Source organism: Delphinapterus leucas, chromosome 1, assembly GCF_059928025.1.
Source record: "Delphinapterus leucas isolate spDelLeu-1000000601 "Yukka" chromosome 1, BTC_Dleu_Yukka2, whole genome shotgun sequence".
Taxonomy (NCBI): Eukaryota; Metazoa; Chordata; class Mammalia; order Artiodactyla; family Monodontidae; genus Delphinapterus; species Delphinapterus leucas.
Window position 1 is genome coordinate 41869910 of NC_143129.1, and position 14649 is coordinate 41884558.

A 14649-nucleotide genomic window follows, 5' to 3' on the forward strand; every position below is an offset into this window, starting at 1 on the left:
AGCAGGATACATTAATACTATTGCTTCCTTTTTTCTAGATCTTTTAACTATTAAAATGCAACTATTTCTGCAACCAAAGTCATATCACCCAGTTGGGATCAGAATAATAGTTAAGTACTATTGCTATTTCTTCCTCAATTCAACTATAAAGCCAGGTTTTACTCATCCTGGACTCACATAATGTGTTGTGTTAGAACTTAAGGGCAGGACTTCACATTTATGAGTATTCAATCTTAGGATTTTTCAGCCTGCTGAGATTTTTGAATTGTCATCTATTGTTATCTGTAACTTTAATAACTGTCTTTAAATAGTGGATGAAGACGGACTGCATGAGGCCAAGGATATAGGACTGACATAAGCCATCAGAGGTTTCTGGAAGTTGACACTGATTCGTTTATATAACCGTGGTCATAGTTGTGGTTCTCAAATTTTTATTATCATCAAAATTATTTGGAGGGCTTGATAAACAGATTGTTGGTCTCATTTATTTCTGACTTCTGAGAATTTACATTTCTAAAAAGTTCCCAGGCAATGTGATGCACACATTTTGAGAAGCATTGCCTTATGGGTAGTTAATTGTTCAACAAACTACCACCACATATCCCAGGAGACTCCTTACAAACCTTTTAATATGATGTTTGGCTTGACTTATTCTAAGGTTGGATTTATGTTGACCCCCAAAGACACATTTTGTCCTGATGCACAAATTGATCAGATTGCATTATGGTTCCAGTTCCATAATTTTTATGCTTTCATTGAGAAGGAAAGGGTAAGTAGTTCAGTTTAGTTAGAGAGCCGAAACTCTGGCCAATTCTAACTCCAGTGCTGTTTCAAATAAATGTTTAAATGTTGATATTATCAAAGATGAAATAAATTCTCCCAGAGAGATGTTGCAGTTTCCAAACAGATAGATCTAAGTTCACACAGACTTCAGTCTATTATAAATGAAAGGGAACATTCAGCCTTTCCACTTTGACACTTTGTCAGCAACAGACATTGAATTACAACTTTCAGGAGCTGATTGCATACCAGAAAGTTTGGAGTCAAAGACGGGAAATTTCAAATGCCCTCTGGTGTTAAAAAGAAAAAACATTTTACTTTCTCTTATCCAAGTGGTTAAGACTCCACCTATAGAGTGAGATTTGGCAGATATTCGTACATAAGTCAAAGCAGTGATGATAAATATGTAACTTGACTGTAGCAGCTGTTCACTGGCCCTCTGCCCTCCCCAAAATATGCTCAGACAACAATATTTTCACTTCATTTATTCCTTCAAAACAAGTCAATTCATACAATATTTATGTATTTAAAATTATACACCTCATAAAATCAATGCATCTTAATGACAATGGCAAAATCACATACGAGTTGTACAAAATGAAAGTAGACATCTCCCAAGTAGCAGCAGTGCGTTAACTTTGAAAAGATGCTGGCAAATAGGCAAAATATTTTTAAAACAAGAAAGCACTGTCCATCTTCATTAAGAAAAAATATTTTCTTATGCCAAGTGAAACAGAACTTTGTTGTTTGTCCTTCCCTATACTTTTCAAGTCATATTTTAAAGCTCTAAATTTGACAGTTTTATGGGTTTCTTCTTGCTTCAGGAATTTCAACCTCTACTGCATTAATATAGGAAATATAGGACTATTGTCATTCTCTATTCCTTTTGACAAACTATATGTACTTATTCTGTATTTTAAACTTAATACTTTTTTAAAGGAAAAAAAGTTACTCTTTGCTAAGGAAATTATATTTCCTGTAAACAGCTTATGTGATGAATGGCACCAAGGTGAACTGGAAAACTGACAAGAATTAGGTGCCCTGGTCCTTTTAAGTAACTTACAGGCTACAACTAACTACATATCCTATACCAGTATAGAGTCACGCTCATGTAATCTTAGTAGGAATTGTAAACCTTTCTTAGGTTAACCTGTCTGCCTACAACATAACTAAATCATATCTTCACTATCCCTAAACTCTTAGACATAGATTTGTATTTTTAAAAACAAGTATAAAAAAGCATTATAGGGCTTCCCTGGTGGTGCAGTGGATGAGAGTCCGCCTGCTGATGCAGGGGACACGGGTTCATGCCCCGGTCCCGGGAAGATCCCACATGCCACGGAGCAGCTGGGCCCGTGAGCCATGGCCGCTGAGCCTGCACGTCTGGAGCCTGTGCTCCGCAATGGGAGAGGCCGCAACAGTGAGAGGCCCGCGTACCACAAGAAAAAAAAAAAAAAGCATTATAGCAAAATCCTTGTAGTCATGGTTTTATACTGTACTGACAAGCCTTTCCATTATGGCCTTGCTACATTCTATGCCAAGAAATGGGGGAGGAGGGTTAAGGTGATGCAAAGGCATTGCTTGAAAAATTTTCTGAAAAGCATAATTCAAGACTAGGAATGCATTCATTTGAAGATCTCTTCTGTTTATGTGGCACTTTATGTTCTTGCCCCTTTCTCCCTTTACTCTGAAACAGCACAGCAGGGTTACCAATCTCCTCTAAATTCTATCAACCAAGACCTAAAGCAGTACCCCACAATTCAATATCAATGTAATAATTTCTTCTAAGTCAAATACTCAAAGCACTGTAAACAAAATGCCAACTAATTTCTGGAGAAGGAAAAACAAACAAACAAGCCCCTTTCCACAATTAGGTAAGTTTTATAATCTTTTAAGTTGGATGAAATGTGCCGAAATACCATAACTCTTAGTAAGAAAACATCTTTAGTTAATAAACTAGCTTATTCAAATCAAGTGTTTCACTTTAGACTTAATGATGTTGCTTACACATGATGCTTTTAAGGCCTTTGACTCAAAAATCAGCTCAAAATTGTTTTGCTTAGAAACAAATGAAGGGTTTTAAGAATCTAATCTTTTCAAGGTTGTAGTAGTCATCTTTGTGCTACAAGGACAAATTTGAATACTGCATTGTACAATGAATAAAGAACAATCACATTATAGAAAAAAGTAACACTTTGAATGCTAGGGCACAGAGCATGCTGCTAATAGTTACTGAAATGGAGTTCTACTGTTACCAAAACACCAGAATGTTGTACCATTGGATACACTATTCACTGATGGTAACTGTTGATTAAGAAGGACTGATAGTTGGCAGTTCCAGAATTATAGTTTAATGTCTTTGACAAGGTCCCCGGAGAGGGCTAACATGTAAACTTTTATTTCATATTTTTAAAGTGCTGCAAATAATAACAAATGTGTGTTCTCAATACATGAAAGAACATAAAAATCTTAATATATGGAAGTTTAGGAAGGCCACCTGACACATAAAGAAAAAAAAAAATCAGTCTGATGCTAATCTTCTATACTCCCTATTCAATTTTTTCAAAAAAGACATAGAAAACTATGTTCAGTTAGGGCAACTTGCAACATTCATGTTTTAATGCCTACACAAGATAGAAAGGATAAGCTAGACAGGCAAGTTAGGCACATTTACGGGCATGTATAGCTAAATAATATGTTAATTCATTCCTGATTATGATTTTGCTGGGACTTGAACTTCATGGAATAATCAAGTGGTATGACTATATTAGTTTTTGCCAACAGCCTCAAGCTGACCAGCCCCCAAACCTTTCAAGGGTATCACTTGACTGTGCCCATTATCCATTCATGGGAAACAATTAAGAAATCAACCATGAACCACTAACAGAAGATGTACCATACTGATGTCTTCACGTGGCTATCACATCACAAAATTCCCAGAGATATTAACTTCTGAAATCACTCTCTCTATCTAGAAGTACATTCATTGCCCTACATCTAATCTTTAAATCCAAAGAAGAGTAAGAAAAAGAAGAATAAGGGAAAGGAGGAGTGGGGGATGGGAAAGCACAATCTTCATTCATTCTGCTACCAATGTAAACTATCTTCGTTTTAATTAAAAAAAAAAAAATCTTGTATGGCAGTCAAAAACTGAATGAATAGGAAGAGGGGTTTCACTCTACTCAACAGCAAATTTAAGAAAAAGTTTCCTTTAATCCTGTTGCAAGATTTCAAAATTCTCAAGATTAGAATTTACAGACATTAATAAACTAATTTCAAGAGTATAAGAAGTACAATTAAAAACATCTAAGTTCTGTGAGGCTTACAAGCTTGAGTTCAGAATTAGCACAAGTTTAGGTTTTTAAATCCTCAATAATTAAATGATCTGCAAATAGTGCTGCATCTTGAATTCCCCATGATCAGAACATCACTTAAAAGTCCCAGTGCTGAATTTCAACAGCTGATTAATTTAAAAAGTCATAATTGAGAGCGATCTATCAGTGTCCAACTGAAGAATGCACAGCCTAATTAACAGGTAAAACAGAATAAACTAAGAGCCCCTGAATAAATATTTGACTCGTTATAAAAGCATAAGCTTAAATATGCAAACAAAACCACTTAAAATAACAGGTTTAATTTTATAAAATATCAGGTTCTATTTCTTTCCATTTCTTAAATTGGAAATTTGTTAAATTAAAATCAAATGTATTGACTGAAAAATTATATATATATATATCTCACTTTGCTGTACCCCTGAAACTAACACAACATTGTAAATTAACTATACTTCAATAAAAAATTAAAAAAAAATCAAATGTATTGATAGATAAAGGATACTCAATTTTAAAGCAACAGAAATTTATGCTGGGAAACATCAATATATACCTGACATTATAAATTACTCAATAAATATCTGTTGCATGAGTAGACTTCTCTAAAATTCCAGTAAGCAAGTATCAAGTTTGGCCCCTGAAATACTTAAGAAAGGAAGGCAAGGTTTATGAATAATGATGCATAAAGCTCAATTTGATGGGTGCTACCCAGTGGTATACTCTTAACCTACAGCTTTAAATTTAATATTTTCTGGGGGAAATAAGATACAAAATCCTTTTAGACCTGATGACAGGTGCAAAGAGATATTCAATCATATTCACTTGTACACATTATGATCGCCAAACATTAAGTTTCACAAACTCACAAGTGCTATTTTTAAGGCTTAAATAGAAAATTAAACACTTTTGAGCTATAGTGACCACAATAACTTATAATGCCTAAAAGACCTATTCACACAAAAGGTACTCAAGAAATGTCATCTAATGATTTCAAGCATATTTTGTGAATTGTTCCTTAAAGGTACATTTCTCCTAAATTGTTTACATATTCCTTAATTTTATATGGCTATCTCTACCAAGTGAAAGTGCTAAAAGTAAATCTCAATTTTGAAACATTTGCCAAGAAGATATGCTAAAATATACATGTGCTTTAAAGTATACCATTGGGTTTTTTTTTTTGGCCACGCCACGCGCCTTGTGGGACCTTAGTTCCCCAACCAAGGATTGAACTCGCGCCCTTGACAATGAAAGCACGGAGTCCTAACCACTGGACTGCCAGGGAATTCCCATACCATTGGTTTTCTAAGTGAGATACTTAATCAAAAATGAGACCAAGATAATAAAACTTTACAACATCAGGCCTCTTCACATTATGTAAGATAATGCATAACAAATTATAATTTAGCATCCCTGATCGTCAGAAGAATTAAGAAAAGAGGTAGAAAACTTTTATCTGGAAGATCTCATAGTGAAGCTAAGTTTTAGAGGGTGTGCCTTGTGGATTAGCCCACCAAGCAAATGGCTACACATCTAATATCAGTAAGAAGCAGAATTCTGAGAAGGCTGAATAAGGCAAAGATTTAAAAACTGTCATATTTTGTAAGTGAAACAAATTCATTCAATATTATTATCCCGATTACTTTAAAACTATGCAAAAGTCAAGGTAAAAGATGGTGGATAAAAGTGCTAATTTTCAGACACATGAAATCATTTAAAAGAGCATTAGTGGTGGGATAAGGCTAGCATGAAAACAAATTCTGTTTAGGTAGCCAAAGATCTCACAAAAACCAAACCAAAGCATGTTATAATTTTAGATGCAAAGTTTTTTTAGGAGTCGGAGGAAGTGCTCTTAACAAAAGGCTGAGGAAATCAAATCCCTCCAGGCAAATCTTAGGTAGAAAGGCAAAAATAGAGCATTCAAATTTCAAGGAACTACAATTAAAAAAAATATCCTGCTTAATTTTAAAGTTTTATCCAATGTGACAAAGATGAATAAATGAGTTGCATTAAAACATGAGGCTGGGCTTCCCTGGTGGTGCAGTGGTTGAGAGTCCGCCTGCCGATGCAGGGGACACGGGTTCTTGCACCGGTCCGGGAAGATCCCACATGCCGCGGAGCGGCTGGGCCCGTGAGCCATGGCTGCTGAGCCTGCACGTCCGGAGCCTGTGCTCCGCAACGGGAGAGGCCACAGCAGTGAGAGGCCCTCGTATCACAAAAAAAAACACAAAACAAAACATGAGGCCAACGGTCTTTTAAAGCTTCAGTAATCTGCTCAGGCACCTCCTCTCTAATACATTCTACTTTTATAACACTAGAAATCCTTAACTGGGCACTATCAGTTCTTGTTGTTAGGTAACATTCTCAAGGAGTAGACTCAACCCTGTAAAAATTGCTTCTTATGTACTTTTAACTGGTGAAGTACACATTTATAAAGTCTACCAAGTTGCAATATAAATCAGTTTTGACAATTCTGAGTATCTTCACTTGAGGAATCAATTCATAATTTAGAAACTATTAACTCAGTTTTTAAAAGGACTCAATTACCAGAGACACTGTGGTTTATGTCCGGTGGCCTCACCTGAGGCCTTTCGCATTACCCAAAATATGAAGTTGTTTTCTTCTACAAGTTAATGCTGCTGGGTGCTAGTTTATAATACTAAAACTCAATCTTCAGGTTAGTGTCAGTAGGTAGCAAGGACCACCTATATTCTGTCACTCCAGCAGAGAGAGGGCATGTATCACCACTGTAGACACACATCTGTAAACTTGCACACTAATTTTAATCTTAACAAGGAATTCAGTGTCTTAGTGGCTTTAGGTTAAAAGGATGGTTCAAGCATTGTGTCCTTTTGTTCTTTAGGGTTACGAATAGCTTATTGGAAAACCCAGAACCTTCTGGATCTGTGAGGTAGTAGGCGTCAATCCTCATTATGCATGGATCACACTTCTCCGAAGTTGGTATGGCCTGTCTCCTTGGCATGGTCCCTTGCTTCTGCGTGTCCAGTTAATCCCTTCTGACATACCATGCATCTCAGGGTGAAGCGGTTTACATCAGTAAATTGTCTCTTGCTTCTAGCTTCATCTGCTAATTCCAGTGCTTGCACAAGAACGATATCATCATTAGAGGAGAAAATGGTCAGAGGAGGGGTGTCTGGGTTGGGGAAGACACGCTGAAGCGGGTCATAGTGGATGCCATCATAAATAAGCAGGACCCTTTTGGTATATCCTGCATCTTCCCCAAAACGATCAATTCGTACTGTCTGTGTATCCACCACACATATTTCGCACTGATAAAACTTAGACAAAATGGATATCTCAATAGCTCCACCCCAAGTATCATCCCTTTTGATCCAGTCACAGTACTCTTGATTTGTTTTTCCCAGTATTGCCTTGCTATAGAAGTCTGGATTGCTTGCTACAATTTGTGCTATGAGATGTCTCATCTCAGGGGCACAAGCTGGATTCAAGACTCCTCCCTCAACAACATAGTACACACTGGTAAAGAGGCAAGAGTTGTCTGCTGGGACCACCGCTCTGGTAAGCACAGGCAAAGTTTCCCTGATGTAACTAGGAGCACCATGTTTTGTAAATGCAGGTGACATTTTGGGCCTGGTTTGGTCTTCTTCAACAATCAGCATGTCGCCTGTCAAAAATAAAACAAATCCAGAACTGAAGAGAAAGTATAGATGAAATTGGGTGTTCACTAACCAAGTCTGTAAATTACAAACAGAAGGAGTTAAAGTATAAGCTGGGGTTACTAGAGAGAATACAGCTTTGCAAACATGTGACCAGTAACACTTTCTGTTCACTGTATCTTCATAAAGACGCAAATGGAACAAAGAGCAAAACACTTTAGGCTGCACCTCATTTAGTAAAGGGGCCTGAATTATACACCTTCATACTTGCTTAAAAAGATACATTTCGAGAACAAAATTTTCTTAAGCTTGCTCTCTGCAGTTTAAAAACACTTCCAAAAGGTGTTTGTCACAGACTCGGCCACTAGGGGGTCCTCTCCTTACGAAACTTACATACCTACCCTGTTCAGTGTTTACAGGATCCTTGATACAACAACGGAAAGCTTTTAATTACCATTATTGCTGTTCAAGTTTAATACTGCACAGAAATAACTGCTGTTGTCTAGAACTTGAAAGGGCCTTTACTGGGTGTGTCAGAGCAAACTCTAAAATGAATACAACTGTCAAAGTAAGTATATATGAAGGTGATTGCAAAAATGAACCAGGAAAGCAAAAAAGTATCCTACATCCTTCAGACCGGCTGTCTTATTTCAGTGATATAGGGGAAAAGAGCCATCAGGACAGAGAAAATAGGTCCCATTTTTAAAATACTTTTGCGGACGCAGAGGGAAACAAAATGAATGAGACGTTTTCAAGAGAGACCAGAAAGCAGATTGAGGAAAGGTTAGTCCAAGGCTTTAGTCTTCTCACAGAGGCTGGGCCCTCCCTGCTAGACACTTGCCCTGGCCTCCGTCAGAGTTCTCTGTTCTTTTATCTTTCCTATCCTGTTCCTCCAAGCCTCCAGCTGACCCACACCACCTCGCCCTGTTTGTTCTCCCTTATGCCTCTCTCCGACCTCTCAGGACTAGCCTTGGCCTAGCCTCGATTCCCTTACCTGACTGAATGGGCAAATCCCCCAGAATGGTATCCCCGTTGCTGAGGTCCAGGCACTCGGGCGGGTATCCTACGAGGATTCGCTGACAGCCGGGGGCGATCCCGGTGATGGCGGCAATTTGGCCCTGGAGTTCCCGCATCCGGGTCCGGCTGGACAACCCCTGCAAAACATGGGTGCCATCCTTGGCCTTGCAGCGGAGCCGCCACATCGTGTCGATCCGGCCGCCCACAGGCCAGACACCCGTGGGTCCCGCTTTGGTCCCGGCAGCAGGTTGGCAGACGCCGCCGGGGTAAGAAGCTGGCGGGTGGACTCCAAAATAGCCACCCTTTGCCGGTCCAAACATCGCGAGATGTCGCTGGTTGTTACAGTTCTCGCGATACTCTGCGGCTTCTGTTTTAGCACACTCTTAAAGTGATAAATGATTCTCACCATCACCCCCTTCAGGAGGCAAAGGATGAAGATTTACCCGTATTCCTAACGTACGACTGGTCTTGCTACCTGTAGAGTGAGTGAGGTACCCTCCGCGTCGGAAGCGTATAAGCTTAAGGGAAGAGAGCGGCGGAAGGAGTTCCTGAATCGAATACAGTGGAATGTATCCTTGCAATTAGGTCGGAAATGATTAAATTGGGGCTTCCAAACTACACCGGGAGAAACAGAATCATAGTTCGGAATGCAAACGAATGCCAAGAATGGTCTGTGTCTCAAATGACCAGTCAAAGACAAACAAATACTCGTGGCTAGACTCATGGCTGCAGCAAACATTGACTCATTGAGGTTAAGGGGGCCGGAAGACTGGCCTTTCCACCTGCATAAGACTGTAACTTGAATCGAGAGAGAGGGTGGTGTGTAAAGGACACATAGCTACTGAATTTCATAGCAACGTGATAATGCTAGATTATGTGACCCTTTTCAACCCTGTATCCCTAGAACAAAGGACTGTGCCTCGCAAATATGTGCTCAGTAAATACTTGCTGAATGGATAAAACGGAGTTGTATAGGCACAGAGAGGGCAACTGTGACATACTGGAGTTGTAAAAAGCTTCAAAGAGGAGGTACTATTTGAGCTGTTTTGAAGGCTGAATTTAATCCCCAGGTGAAAGAGGAATAAAAACATCTCTGAATTTACCTCTCTTCCGAGAAATATGTACTTGTTCTTTTTTTATCCTGGATCCAGAGGAGCAAAGCCTACCCTGCTTAGAGGGGGTTTATCACCACAATCAAGCATCAAATGGGCCTGGGGGCAACTGTGAAAAGTTCGCTTGAAATGTGCAAACTCACCTCCACTGTAAAAATCTGCCTCTGAATAAGTTATATGGAAACTATGCATCTTTTCAAAATTTTCATGAGCCAGTTTTCTCCTGGAGCAATTTTCCTCTTTTGTTCTTCAAGATGGCCATAACAGACGTTACAGCGTGGGCTGTAAGCGGGAGAATAAATAAGGTGGTAAGTCCACTGGAGTATGTGCATGGGTCCAGGGAAGCCTCTGGTTCAGCGATGAGAGTAGTTGATTTTCTTAGTTTACAGTGTCTGACCTAAGGGAATACGCAAACACCCTAAGATGTAATCAGTTTAAGTACTTTGGTAGTTTACTCTAGCAAAGCCTCTTCTATAGCTTACTTTTCAATTCATGGATCTAACGAGGTCCCGCTGGCATTCAGGGAGGAGAGCGTTAATCTCCGCAAAAACTTTTCCCGTCACCAGAAAGTCACACCCTTTCAAGACGTCTACTAGTTCACTCTCGCGAGAGTATGAAAAACGTCGTGCTTTTAATTAACCCCGCCCCCATCCCTATTAGTTGCCAGGCAACGATGTAACTAACAGCCACAGTGCTGGTAAACTTGCGAGCTTGTGATCTTTCTCCTTCCCAGTTTCAACCTTCTTCCGGAGCTAGCGACAGCGATTCCGATTTGAGCCCCGCCCCCTGGAGCCTGCGGGCGCTCGATTGGTGGACGATTCTCTCCAGGTGAGGGCCAACGCGAGAGTGGGCGGAGCCAGGCAGGGCACGTGATTCGCCGGAGACTGGTGTGCCGGACCCCGGCCACCGTGTCGGCTCGTGGCTGTCGCGTTACCGGGTAGGTGCTGGGGCCACAGCCCGGAGGGATCTTAGGAGGGATCCTAGGGTGAGCGACGGCTGTACAGCACCTTGAAGGGGTTAGGCGGGCGAGAGAAGGGGGGCTGCGTGAACCCTGATGAGGAGCGGGAAGATGAAGCCTAGCTGTTTCGGGGAAGTGCGGGCCCCCAGGCATTGCCGGAGTGCGGACGTTTAAGGACCCAGAGCCGCAGCTGACGTGTGAGTTAGAGGATTTGTGTGGTCAGTGGAATAACAGTGCAAGATCCTTGAAGCAGTAGGACTTTCCTTCCTCACGAGTCCCTTGTCTGGGTTTGCGCAGCGAACTCGGGGCTCTCCCACCCCCGTTCGAGTCAGGACTTACCCCTTATTCTGAAAGTGATCTTTCAGAATAAGAGAAGTTATTTACCACCAGAATAAGAGAAGTTATTTGCCACCTCTTTGCTCCCCAGTGTTTCTTCCATAGACTGCTTCCTAGGAGATAGATGGGGAGAGGGTGCGGACAAGGGCTTGAGAGTAAAAACACCAGAGGAGAAATAGTGACGTGCTAGGGCTGTCCCCGGGACTAGCTACAGTTTTTCCTTAAGGGAACATGTTTGAGATTTCCCCACTAATTTTTTTTTCAGAACTGAATTCTACCATTGGACTGCAATTACTTTATGATAATGAACTTGATCTATTTGCAACCCATCCCGCCCCCAGCTGCTGCCACTACTCTCCCCAGATTCTTAAATTGGAATCTGAGGTCAGGAAGGAACTTGGATAAGCCACTTAGTTTGATAAACGTCAGTTTTTCAATCTGTAAAATGGGGAGAAGTAATAATGGTAGCAAAATCTGTTTTATTATGGGATTATTGGAAGGATTGAAGGAGATAATTCATGTGAATGTAAACTCCTAAGTCAGCATTATAGATCGGGGTTCTGGGGCAACTCTTCACAGATAAGGAAATAGAGGGCTAGGGACATTCATGACTTATCCTAGGGCATGTAGCTATTAACTGGGAGAAGGAGGGCTGGACTTGACCCTTGGCCCAGGGTTCTTTCACTTATACCTCACTGATCCTCTTTTGAGTGTTTTGAGGGATATTTCCTTCCTTCCCTTCCTTACATCCCCTTTGTCCCTTCCAGACATCCCCTGAAGAGCTGCCATGTCTGGGAATTCTGCCCCTTCCTCAGAACAGAACAACAACAACTATGAAACGAAAACAAATCTACGAATGTCAGAGAAGAAATGTTGTGAGTGTTGGTAAAGAGGAGGGGCTGCTGTCTCCCAGGATTTTACCTTGAGAATATTGCTGTAATTCTAGACTTTGCTGCTTGGTGGGAGTGAGAAATAGTTCTTCGACATGGTAATTTAAAACAAAGTCTACCAGGGGAATTTCCTTTCTGAAACAAGTAGACTCAGTGAATTGTCTGTCCTTGGGGCTAGACTGCTGGTGTAGCCCAGCATTTTCTTTTTTTTTTTTTTTTTTGTGGTATGCGGGCCTCTCACTGTTGTGGCCTCTCCCGTTGCGGAGCACAGGCTCTGGACGCGCAGGCTCAGCGGCCGTGGCTCACGGGCCCAGCCGCTCTGCGGCATGTGGGATCTTCCCGGACCGGGGCACGAACCCGTGTCTCCTGCATCGGCAGGCGGACTCTCAACCACTGCGCCACGAGGGAAGCCCTAGCCCAGCATATTCTTCCTGCTTTCTTTAACTGAATCTCTATCTCCCCCACCCTGGGGGTATCTGCACAGTTGATTGATGCTGAAAGTTAGAGCCAGTGTTATTGTACACGCAGTGAATAAGGCTGAGTAGCAGGGTGCAGGAATTCCTTGGGGTTGATACTGTTAACAGTTTCCCTTTATCTCTTGGGCTAAGTTTTGTGAGGGTGCTGCTCACAGCAGAAATTGCAGGTAAGAACCATTAGCTTATTTCTATAGACCTAAGGGGAATCGGCCCTGATATTTCACTTCTCGCCATGTCTTGGGCACCTTACTTTCTCACAGGTTTAGTCTTTACACTCTGCAGACTATTTTCCCTGCAGGTTCATTGCTCTGGGGATGGGTTTCACAGGAGCATTTCCATGCCCATCTTTTAGACAGAGACAGCAGGTGGGTTTGCAGAGAGATGAAGTGTTGTTTCCTGTCCCCATGCATCTGCATGCCTAAGCATCCTTATAGACTGCAAGACTGCAGAGCCTAGGCCAAAAGGTCCTGAGCAGTTTGTCCCCAGATGTTTTGGGGAACCTCTAGGAAAGCTAACTCTTGTCCCTGCTACCAGGTCCCTCTGGAACGCTATCAGTCAGTTCTTCTCACTTCAGTGGTTATATATATCAGCAGGTGGAAACAGCCAACTAGCATGAGACCTGGAATCATCTCATGTTGCAAGCTTTCCCCAGAGTCTCAACCTTGATGTCATGACCTTGTCAGTCTCGTGATTCATGATGGTCATCTCTTTTCACGTAGCACTGATGAGGCTTTTGGGGGTTTGGGCTGCAGCAGAGGCAGGTTGTTTGGGTGTGATACTGGGGTTGGTGCACCTCTATGATTAGGGTCTTCTTTCTCCGCCAGGGCAGGAAGCCAGGTACTGAGGGCAAACACCCTGTGGAAGATAACTAGTATAGCATGACGTTTGAGTGCAGCCTCTGGAGTCAGACTGCCTGGGTTCAAATCTTGGTTTTACTACTGCCTAACTGTGGGCTTTTAACCAACTTGCTTTTCTGCCCCATGCCCCAGTTTACTTTTTGATAAAATGGGGATACTAATAGTATCTCTCCCCAGAGTGATGTGAGAATTGAATGAGTAAATACAGGACAGCTTCTAGAAGAGTACTGGGCATGTGGCTAAACTGTGTTATTTTTCACTGGTGACTCTATTTGCATGTTGTGTTTGTTCCTGAAACATTATATATAGATTGAATTATAGTCTAGATGCTGTGCTGGGAGCTCACTTTTTAAAAGAGCTCTGTGAAGAATTATATTTTCAGTAAAAAATGTTTTCTCCTCTTGTTTGACAATATGGTAACCCAGATTTGGGGATATGGAATGCACACTTTAAATAGAGGTGCCCTCGTGCTACTAGGACATTTGAGCCCAACAAGAGCAGAGAACAGGTGGTGGTGTTTGGGGGTCAGGGGGAGTTGATAACTGTGGAAGTCTCTGACCCTGTGCAATGCTCAGTGTCAGTCCTTCTGGTTCTGCTTTTTCTCCGTGGGACTCTCCTACCTGCCTTCCTAACTTTTTTTGCATTTTTTTTTGCCTTGAGGGCTTTTGATTAGTCAAAGAAGCAGTAATCCCAGGTCTCTTTCCTTCCTCTAGACTCTAATTCCTGATCTCTCCTTTCCAAGTTCTACCCTCTTCTCCCCCACTGGAGGTATCTGGGTTATCCTGAAGCCACTGTCATTCATTTACCGCCCCCCCCTTCTCCTTTCGTGGTTGGACTGTGGGACTGTGACAGTCTATGAGAGTATGTGTTAGTTTATTTCCCTTCTCTCTGCTATTTTCCTGTATCTTGGAACAGGCTTCTTGGGCTGCTTCGTGTTCACACCCAGCAGTTGCTTTATTAATAGCTTTCCCGTTATCCCATTGCTGTTAATTATACCTGTCGTTGGCTGACTTTGACTTGGGAAGTGCCTGAACTAGAGAGCTGAAGAATGTCTTTAGGGAGCCAGAACCTCCAAAGGAGCAGTACTGGAATTTCAGCTGCTCCAGGGATGGGGGAGAAGGGGGGTTGGTGCTGTCTGAGGTGCCCTTAAGGTGCTCAGATAACTGGTTTCAGGGCTCAGTGAAAACAGGAATTAGGGGTAGCAGGGAAGGTCTACATGCTTTTCCTTCTTTGTTTCTTTTATTCTTTGATATTTT

At 41.6% G+C, this 14649-nt stretch overlaps 2 protein-coding genes across 11 annotated transcripts in view; one reads left to right on the forward strand and one right to left on the reverse strand.

Annotated features, from left to right (window-relative positions):
• Positions 1–1248: 1248 nt before the first annotated feature.
• YOD1 (YOD1 deubiquitinase) lies at positions 1249–9582 on the reverse strand. Its single transcript, XM_022593567.3, has 2 exons — positions 8742–9582; positions 1249–7755 (listed from the first exon to the last, which is right to left on the reverse strand). The coding sequence occupies exons 1-2, from the start codon at positions 9082–9084 to the stop codon at positions 7052–7054; spliced, it is 1047 nt and encodes a 348-aa protein (XP_022449275.2). The 5' UTR covers positions 9085–9582; the 3' UTR covers positions 1249–7051.
• A 1122-nt stretch (positions 9583–10704) lies between these two features.
• Positions 10705–14649, forward strand: part of PFKFB2 (6-phosphofructo-2-kinase/fructose-2,6-biphosphatase 2) — a 31972-nt gene continuing 28027 nt past the window's right edge. For 8 of the 10 annotated variants that reach the window (XM_089908851.1, XM_089908865.1, XM_089908874.1 and 5 more), the window contains exons 1-2: positions 10705–10813; positions 11938–12045. In XM_089908851.1, the coding sequence (XP_089764977.1) occupies positions 11958–12045 (88 nt within the window). In that variant the 5' untranslated portion in view covers positions 10705–10813; positions 11938–11957. Of the gene's footprint in view, positions 10814–11933; positions 12046–14649 lie in introns of those variants that run through there. The other 2 variants (XM_089908881.1, XM_089908856.1) reach the window with 1 other exon arrangement.